Consider the following 9,913-nt stretch of genomic DNA (forward strand, 5'->3'; position numbering starts at 1 on the left):
AGTGAAGAGTAAGTGGGAAAGAGAGAAAGTGAAGAAGGACGCACATCAAACTAGGGAAGTGTGACCGAGGTGTGCTGTAACAACAAAGGGTGGTACACAGAATGGCCGTGGATGGAGTGCACGTGATGAAACACTGATAAATTGAAAACGAATGTAGAGTTTCTTGTATGGAAGATAGAGATAGAATGACAATGTCCCTGAGCAGTTCTGTCTTGTCCGTGTTTGGTTGTGACTCAGGTGGGGTAGGATCAGCATAAGAGGAGTGACAAAGCAATGAGTGGATGCTTAGACCCTGTGGCCTGTAAAGGCTTCTCCCAGTTTAGGGTTAAGGGACTGTATGGTAAATTGAAAAATTCTGGAACGGACCAGTCACCTGCATGTGTCACAGAGGCATATACATTTAACCTTGGGAACCTGCCCCTTTGGTTATCATCAGTCAGCCCTCTGACCTTTACTGCCACACATCTCTTCCTTTGTTCCCTTGGTGCACTTTGCACCCCACGTTTGCACTTGTAAGTTCCTGAACAGATCACTTGCTACCCTACTGCCCTCACCCCTTCCTCTGCCCCAGGGGCTTCCCACCCTCCACTGACCACTGTTGTTCCTCAGGCCAGCTGAGCTTATCCCTGCCAGTGCCCTGTTTATCGATTCACAGCACAGCCAACTATTTGTTTCTGGAGATCATTATAATGGGAAACCCTGTTTAAAAAAAATGCATATGGGTTGATTATATCATGGGCCTTGGTTCTGTTCTTAGAAATTTATAAAAAAATAAAGGAGACCCTAGTAAAACAAGCACATCCTAGATTATCGTAAAATCAGAAATTATGTTCAACCACATCTCTCCAAAATGCATACTGCAGTACACAGCGTGGAGATCACCGAGTGCTTGATAACGGTATGACAGAGGAAGAATCCAGATAGTTTGTTCTTTTTCCCAGTGTTAGCACTGTCTTCCAGGGTTAGGAATGGTTTTTCTCCTCTTGTTTGTGCAACACCATTCCCATGGTAGGAACTCCCCAAACATGAGTTGATTTGACATGTCCAGGGTCTGCCAGACTGCTCTATTTGCCCACTTAGCTACATGTCCTGACAGTTTACCACCAATTCTATTAAAATGATATACATGTGTAATCTGGCCTCACTTTTCTAACTTTCCTTGGAGTAATTTTAAATTTAAAGTAGATGGAACATAATTTTTCATTCATTCTGAAAATATTTATTGAACATCTACTCTGGTAAGTGCTGGGGCTTCACAGAAAGAATAAGCCATGGTTTTGGTCAACCAGGAGTACCAAATTTAAGCAATAAATTTGCTTGTATATAAATAATCACACTGTTACAGAATGGGTGAGCAAGTTGAGAGAGATTTCAGAGTTCTGTGGTGTCAAAAAGAAAAAAAAAAACAAAACCCTACTTAATCTGATGGATCAGGAAAGACTCCCTGAAAAAGAGTTTTCTGACCTAAGAATGAGGATAGGGGCACCTGGGTGGCTTAGTCAGTTCGGCGACTGACTTCGCCCCAGGTCATGATTTCATAGTTCATGAGTTTGAGCCCCGCGTAGGGCTCTGTGCTGACAGCTTGAAGCCTGGAGCCTGTTTCGGATTCTGTGTCTCCTCTCTCTGCCCCTCCCCCGCTCATGCTCTGTCTCTCACTCTCTCAAAAATAAGTAAACATTTAAAAAAACTTTAAAAAAAGAATTAGAAGCTTGACTGACTGAACCATCCAGGCAACCCAGAGCTTTATCATTCAAAACAATCTCCTGGGTCTTACACAGTTGAGCACTATCCAAGAGCATGAGAAAAGGGATGTCCCCGAAAACCAGTCCGTCAGAATGGGCTAAAGTGGGCACTTTGCACAAGTAGGGTGTAAATGTCTTAACTTGGAGCTTAAACTGGGCCGCTTGACTTTTGAGGGGACTTAGAGACTGTTAGGTTTATAAGCAGAATAGCTTGTGGAAAGAGGATGAGTCTACTCCACACTGACCAATGTCTGTGGCCTCCTCCCCAGCCCTGGCCATGGGTCTCTGTGTCGCCATGATCGCCTTTGTCCGCCTGCCCAGCCTCAAGGTCTCCTGCCTGCTTCTCTCAGGGCTTCTAATCTATGATGTCTTTTGGGTAAGTGTCTGTTTCCCTGAAGCCACTGTTCTCTTTTGTGTTTAATTGGAGTACGTGTGTGTCTCTTGGGGTGGGGGGAGAGCAGGCAGGCAAAGTTCTGTGCCCTGGGAGCAAAGATTTTCTTTCACCTCCAAAACATGCAGTCAAAAAAGCTTGATGATGTAATATTCTGAGACTTTGCTCTTAAGAACGAGGAGGGCTGATGCTGAGATCAGGTTGCTTCTAGCTCCCTCTGTTGAAGACGTCTCTCCATTCGGCAGGTGTTTTTCTCCGCCTACATCTTCAATAGCAATGTCATGGTGAAGGTGGCCACACAACCGGCTGACAATCCCCTTGACGTTCTATCCCGGAAGCTCCACCTGGGGCCCAATGTTGGGCGTGATGTTCCTCGCCTGTCTCTGCCTGGAAAACTGGTCTTTCCCAGGTAGGACTAGCATGTTGGGCCTCGTCTTGTGATGGTTAATACACTGTCTTCTCCCTGTGCCTCTGTGCTCCTTGATTGGTCTTTGTCATCAGCATTCTTATCCTAGACTGGAAAAGGGCTGTGAGTCATCTGTCCATTATACAAATGAGAAAGAGAATATTGATTTGACTTGCAAAGATTTGTCACTAAATGATACAGGTGCTACTTTTTATTATTGATTAATGTTCTCAAATAACCATATGTTACTACTGTTACCATATTTTGGAGTTGGCTGAAGGGAATTCACAGGAGAATCTGGATCCTTTTTTCTTCTAAGATGTTTGTAAAAATATGTCCTAATGCTAAAATTATACAGTGGCTGGTAATATAATCTTGGAAAAAATTGTGTTGCTTTAATATCCGTGTCTGGTAGTAGTCAGGTGCTTGTTTGAAGTCACAGCAGTGAATGTGTGACAAATACTGAATTGCTTGACATTTCTAGAGGAGACAGTACTTAAACAGACGACTTTAGCAGTCACTTTAGAGGTGCTCTCTTAAAGCAGTGAGGGAGCCTGGTCAAAGACATTCATCGTCAGTACTCTTCTGGCTTGTAATCTCTAAACTCTTACAAACTAGTGCTGTTCCACCGCTAGAGATTGCCTCCCATTCAGGTAAGTCCAACTTCTTAAAAAAAGCTGACAAATGACTCTGCACAGGAGGAGAAATGGGATTGTTGAGGGTGGCATCCCTGACCTGTGCCACTGCATTCCAGCTCCACCGGCAGTCACTTCTCTATGTTGGGCATTGGGGACATCGTGATGCCTGGACTCCTGTTGTGCTTTGTCCTTCGTTATGACAACTACAAAAAACAAGCCAACGGTGACTCCTGCGGTGCCTCTGGACCCGCCAATATCTCTGGACGCATGCAGAAGGTCTCCTACTTTCACTGCACCCTCATTGGATACTTTGTAGGTAAGACAGTGGGAGAGGCATGTGATCCACTAACTGTCCTCCAACCCGTGGAGTTAAATCAGGTCTTCTAGCTGCAGATGCTGGATGGAAGGAGTGCAGTAACTGTGGTTGCTATTACAGACAACCACGAAGGACAAGTAACAGTGGCCTGTGAGATGACAGGTGCTGTCCTTACTGGTCAGCCCGTTCCCGATCCAGCAGTAATCTCTGAAGAACATTGGAAGAAGAGTATGGTCAGTTCTACCACACAGTGATCATGGATCAGTCTGTGTGCCTAATTAAATCTTCAGCTTGAAGTTAATCCATGTCTTGCTTAATTTCCCATTTTTTTAAACAGGTATTTCCCTTCATTTGTTCTAATATGTTTATCACCTCTAATCTCAGACTCTCACTAGGCTAGTTTTTCTCTAGGCAGCTCACTTACGGACCAGCAGTAAGAGACCTGTGTGATTGGGCTAGGAATAGCGGTAACCTGTCTGCACCTACAATGGCTACAGCATAGTGGTTCATTTCAGTACAAAAACTCAAGAGACAGGCATGGCAAGTGGTGTTAGCCCCACTGAACAGTAGAGGAGGCTGAGGCTCAGAGAGGTGAAGTGCCGTAGCCAGGGTTACACAGCTTTTGTAAGTAGCACAGTTGGAACTTGGACCCAGGTCTTTTGCCTCCGAGTCTGGCATCACATACCACACAAGACTGAGGAAGACCAGGCACGCTCAGTGCGGAAGTGAGGGCTTGAACCAGGAACCTGAGCACAGACAGGGACTTGAGCCACTCACACGTCCTTGCAATGCTAGCATTTTTAAAGCTGTAGTGTTCCATGCTTCTTTAACTGCTAGGGCTGGGCATTTCATACCCTACCTATTGGACAGAATGTGTCACAGTAGAGCTGTCCAGTCTGAAGACCCTGGCAAGCAGCAGCCATATTACAGGTTCTTTTCTCTCGGGGCTGGCCCCTTGGCATTATTCACGAGTGTTTTTCTTTCCTTATAGGTCTGCTCACCGCTACTGTGGCATCTCGCATTCACCGAGCAGCCCAGCCTGCCCTTCTCTATTTGGTGCCATTTACCTTATTGCCACTCCTCACGATGGCCTATTTAAAGGTGAGAGAAGCAGTTAAAAACCTATGAAAGCAATAACTTGGCATATATTCTCCTTGCCAGAGGTGGTTCTCCTTAAGCCCCAGAGCTCTTGGTCTTGACAGTGGGTTGATGGGTTTTTGCTAACCTGGTATTAGCAACCTCTTCCAGACTATTACAGCCATTGGCAGAAAATGCTAGTGAGTTAGACTACTCACACCACCTGGTCTTGGATGGACTAACTGAAATCCCTAGAGCTCAGCTGCAGAGACTTCCTGTTTCCCTTAAAAGCAGCGCCCTATTGTCACTTAACAGCTTTTTTAGTACTCTGCCTTAAAGTTTGGAAATAAGAAATGTATGATTACAGCTAGACTTGGAGCATTACCTTATAATATTTGCATTATCCCCATTTTACAGAGGAGGAGGCAGAGAGGCAAACTAACTCGCCTTTAGCATCTCACTGAGAAATGAGAGAACTTACACCCTTCTTGGCGTAAGGGGCCTAAGAGCTCTTCTAGTGAGTTCTTCAAAGAATGGTGGTTATCTTTCAGTGCATGAAATTGAAATGTTCTTTGATTCTCTGCAGAAGCAGTGTGGTCTGAGATCAAAAAGGACTTGTAGATGTGTGTGGCTCACGTTTAAACCTGTAACTTAGTAAAGTTCCTTCTTTCCCAGGGTGACCTTCGGCGGATGTGGTCTGAGCCATTCCACTCCAAGTCCAGCAGCTCCCGATTCCTGGAAGTATGATGGATCCCAGAGAGTGACCAGAATGGCCATCTTAGTCCTTTTCTGTCAACGCGTGGTTTTGTTTCCTCTTAGAGCTGGCCTGGTACTCAGAGATGTACCTGTTTAAGGAACTGACGTGTGACTGGATTTTGCGTTTGCAGGGAGCTTGTTTGCAGGAGCGAGGTGCTGGAGCCCTGCTTGGTTCTTTCTCTTCCTGCCGTTGTAGAGGCGGAGCCCCTCCTGAAGTGACAGGCCCTCCCCAGCACTCCTTCCTCCCCCGTTTTTATGAATCTGCACCAGACTGTTACCCGTGGGGGATGGAGATGTGACTGTTTAAAACTGACAACGGCAAGGAGTCGTTCTGTACCTTTTGAACACTAAAAGGATGAAAAATATTAGCAAACCGAAGTTTCTTCAGTGAACCCTCAAGAACTTTGGGACCAGTTTCCTATGGGGGACTCAGTTTCAGAGAACTGAGACAGAAGCTCTTCTGTCGTTCTATTCTTTCCTTTTTTTGGATTTATTAAATATTTTCTGTGGTGTGAAGTGACTTATTAAATCCACAGACATTGAGTGACTTCTTACAACATAAACATAAGAATTTGTTGTAATGAGTTCATGTCCACCCAGATGTTGTGTTGGCAGTGAACGAGGGCACGGTTTTTATACATACACACACACGCACATAGGTATATATGAATAAACAAAAATTAAAACCTGCTAAGATCATGCTGTGTAGCAGACAGGGACTTGCTGTAATTTTTAGCATGTAGAGCAGTTTACTCTGGCTTTCTTGTATATGGATAAGCTGCTGTCTTTCCCTCCACAACTGAACGTGCAGTTAAAAACCAGTATAGTATTTGTACTGATATACTCATGGACTTTAGGGGGCTCTCATTTGGTTTTGATCAGTGTAGCAAATTAGGGATGAAAAGTTAAAACTTTTTGGCCCTTTTTTTGTTTGTTTTTACAGGCTTCTCCCTTGCAGGGTTTTTAGTAGTTTCTTCTTGAACCAATGCATGTAATATAGCAGCAGGTGTCTTTGTGCTTTCTGATCATAGTAATGTACTACTTGTAAATACATTTTTCTATTTTCTATTTTTTTTTGTATTTTTTTTTTTTTTTGGCATTTTGTTTCATTGGTGTGCTGTATTTTCCATGCCCTCACTCCTTTAAGAAAAAAAAAGGAAAAAAGCAACACGATCCTGTCCTTGCTGTTGTGATTATGGTCTTGGTTTACCTGTGGTGACAACTGGGTGTTGGGGACAAATGTCACATGCCCCTCTGAGCTGGGCCCTACCTTCTAGGAGTTGTGGAAGGAGCGAGCTGCTCTGTCCTCTTAGAATCTGACCATGTGCTGTGGTCTTTGCTGGAGAGCTGGCATTCTGGTAGTAATTTAAGTGTGATCGTGTCAGCTCGCCTTTGTCTCAGCAGCCCCAGCCCGGTAAGAAATTGCCCACTGTACAGGCAGAGAGAATCCTGGCTACCTGACAGCAGAGGTCGGAGAAGGGCCCACGTGTCCTGATTTCTCCCTTTGGCAGGTGACGTGCCTCTGCCTCAACCTGTGTGATGAACTGGTGTGCTGGGCTTCCCGTTGCCAGAAGCCACGGTGGACAGAGCTCGTAGGCTGTGCGCGTCGCAGGGCGTGAGGGCGGGAAGCGATCAGGATGGTGCGTTCTTCTGTTGTGTCTTCAAATCCTGCTGAGGGCTGTTTTGTTTTTTGTGTTCTGTTGTTTTTGTTTTTGTTTTTTTAATAAATGACTCCTTTCTAGCCTTTGTCACCTCATCTTCACTTTTGGTTGTTGGTACCACACAGAGCTCCCGTCACCTCCTACCTGCTCTGCCTGTTCCAGAAGACTGATGGGAAGACCCTGTCTCCAGACAAGGTCACCCGTGGCTCTGGTTCAGTCCTAGAGATGTCAAAGAATTGAAGCTTCCGTTGCCCACAGCACTCATAACAGCCTCTGGATTTGGTGAATACCAAAGGTACACTCATGTGCTCGCTGCTCATCAGCTGTATCCTTCCTCAGCCCTTGAGGATGCTAATTAAACAAGGCAGGGGGTGGGGGAACTCTTCCAAAGTGACTAAGTGCTAGTAATGGTTAGAGGTAGTATCCTGGCAGTGATTATCTTTATTTAACTATCTTTTCATGAAAAACCTAAAATCCGGACAATATAATTTTTTGTCATCCTTGCTCCTGTGCAGGTTTAGGGGGAAAAGTACCCACACGGGTCTCCTGAAAGTAATTTGGATTACAGCTGCTAGTCCTCAAAGCCCTTAAAACTTTGGCACAGGAACCGCAAATATTCCCTTTGTTTTAAATCAACCACAAAAGACACATTAGAATTTCCCCTAGTTCTGGAAATAACAGGACTCTTGGGGGGCAGGGAGCAGCTACAGTTATAGCACATTATTTCAGTTTCTCCTTACAATCTTCTCCCCTCCCCTGCCTCATACAGACTTCTGTCTTCCTCTTATTTTTTCTGTTTTCTCAGATGCTCTGACTTCTGGTGTTTTCTAAGAAGTCTTGTTTGCATTAGGCAAGGCATGTTGACAAAGTTCTAGCACAGTCCCCCTTCCTTCCTCACTGGTCTGAGGTTCTTCCACCTCCAGAGAGACTGCACTTTGAAACTCTCATAGTAACTGTCTTCTAATTTGAGCTAATGAAGATAAGACAGCAAAGTTTACCCAAAGTCTTGTATGTTCCATCACTGTTATTACAGCTTCTGTTTTTCTGAATAAGACAACTACACAGCGCCTTGTGTGGGGATGGTGCAAATCAGCACTGGGGGCCTTGGGGGGTGCCTTTGTAGCATGCCAGCACAGGCCTTGGTTAAACAGGTAAGTTACGTTACCTACAAGAAAAAAGGCTAGTTCTCTGTGAGGCTGGAGCGAAGGGAGTTCTGTTTTGTCAACAAAGTGTTAAAAATAGATTCTGCCGTGTCTGCAGAGCAGCTCTCACGTTACCGCTAACCAGATCCAGCGTTGTATGTAGACATTTGTGTTTGGTGAAGGCCAACATTTATGTCAGAGCCTCGGAATGTAATCGTTTTGTATATACACGAAGCGCACTCCTCAGGAATCTCGACTGCGGTTCTTTTCCACGGAAGCAAGGCAGGCCAGGCCGCACAGGCTCCGAAGGAAAGCAACGCATCCTACTTCTGGTGTTCCAGCGCACAATGGCCTGCACGGCCTCCTCCCTTCGCTCCGTCACATCACCTTGGCAGTTTCCAGCCGTGAAATCACTTCAAGAACAGTGGCTCTTAACACGGGTGTCAGCCTTGCCATGGAGTCTGTATGAAGTCCTGCAGATGTGGCCACAGAACCCGGGCTCTTCTCTCTTCCGGGAGGGATAAGCCAGGTAAGACCTTTTTTTACCCATGAGTTATTTCTATTCTGGTGCAATTTACAGACTGCTCCCTGTTTCCGAGACTGAATGAACTCTTCACTTCTGCAGGTTCGGAGTCTAACTTCTCATGTGAATGGAGCCTCTTCCAGGACAGTACTTTGTCCACTCCTCCTTTTCGGCCATGTAATCGGTTTCCTCCTTGGCCTTTCCTTTGGAACTCAAACCCTTTCCCACCCATAGGTGGTAATTCAGTCATGTTTCAACTTAAGCCGTGTCAGGCACTGGCTGCTCCGGGGAACAAAACCCAACAGCCGATGCCCTACTCTAGTGGTCTGCTGCAGGGGCTGCTTAACCATGGAACGTTGTCCCCGCACATGATGTTACCCAGCAGCACAGCACTGAGTTGTCAGAGTGCATCAACCTAAAATTGTCAGGAGGCAGTAGTAAGCAGGGGTGTTTATTTGGGATCAAGGAATTGCAATTTGGGGTATACCGATTTGGGTAGCATCCCAAGTAGTGTCCCACTAGGGGGCAAAAACCAGAGGATTTTTTTGAGCGAATAGATCTTGTCTACGAAGAGTTCTCATTGGTGTTGGCGGCAGACAACTAATCTTGGCAGAACATAATGGGTTGTTAAGGCTGTCCCCTGGAAGGCGAAAGCTTGTCACTGTAGCAAGTTGCAGGCCCCAGCAGAGTCCTTGGGAGTATCTGCAGTTTAGCCCAGTTCACGGCCCCACCTGGTGAGGATGTGCCTGAGGCCCACCTCCTTAATGGCCTCCCGGCTCCATTTTATTTCACCTTTGACAAGTACGTTCTAGAGCTTTCAGTCCAGGACTCTGGGCTTTCCCATAAATAGCAAAGACATAGTTGGGAATGCTTGTTCACGGGACTGGATGCGCCCAACTAACAAAGTTGAAAGCAGGGTTATAACCATGGTGCAGAAGAAGCCATGTTCCTGACTAAATGTATAAACGACACCGAAGGAAGCACCGAGCGCATTCTGTCTCTGAAGCATGGTTTGGAAGTCTCACTACCAAGAGCCAGCAGTTCGTTTGTGGCAATTCTAGCTTTCTGCAGTGCTTTCTAGTGGTGAGCACTTTGGTGTGCTATAGAGCTCTTGGATACTTGAATTATTAAAAATTCATGTGGTGGACTCAGGCTTATGGCTCCTCTCATTTGGATGCTGCATAGTCAATTGTTTAAGTTCCAAGAAGTCTATCCCCTGTTAAGTAGAACTGTGTAACTTTCCGCTGGTTCGCAGGTGAAC

General features: G+C 45.6%; 1 protein-coding gene across 3 annotated transcripts in view; it reads left to right on the forward strand.

Annotated features, from left to right (window-relative positions):
* Positions 1–7,077, forward strand: part of SPPL3 (signal peptide peptidase like 3) — a 136,514-nt gene extending 129,437 nt beyond the window's left edge. The window contains exons 7-11 of one of the 3 annotated variants that reach the window (XM_030292343.2): positions 2,012–2,118; positions 2,379–2,542; positions 3,294–3,493; positions 4,485–4,594; positions 5,246–7,077. In XM_030292343.2, coding sequence (XP_030148203.1) covers positions 2,012–2,118; positions 2,379–2,542; positions 3,294–3,493; positions 4,485–4,594; positions 5,246–5,317 — 653 coding nt within the window. In that variant the 3' untranslated portion in view covers positions 5,318–7,077. The remainder of the gene's footprint in view (positions 1–2,011; positions 2,119–2,378; positions 2,543–3,293; positions 3,494–4,484; positions 4,595–5,245) is intronic. The other 2 variants (XM_030292344.1, XM_030292345.1) reach the window with 2 other exon arrangements.
* The last annotated feature ends 2,836 nt before the right edge of the window (positions 7,078–9,913 follow it).

Source organism: Lynx canadensis, chromosome D3, assembly GCF_007474595.2.
Source record: "Lynx canadensis isolate LIC74 chromosome D3, mLynCan4.pri.v2, whole genome shotgun sequence".
In the NCBI taxonomy this organism is placed as follows: Eukaryota; Metazoa; Chordata; class Mammalia; order Carnivora; family Felidae; genus Lynx; species Lynx canadensis.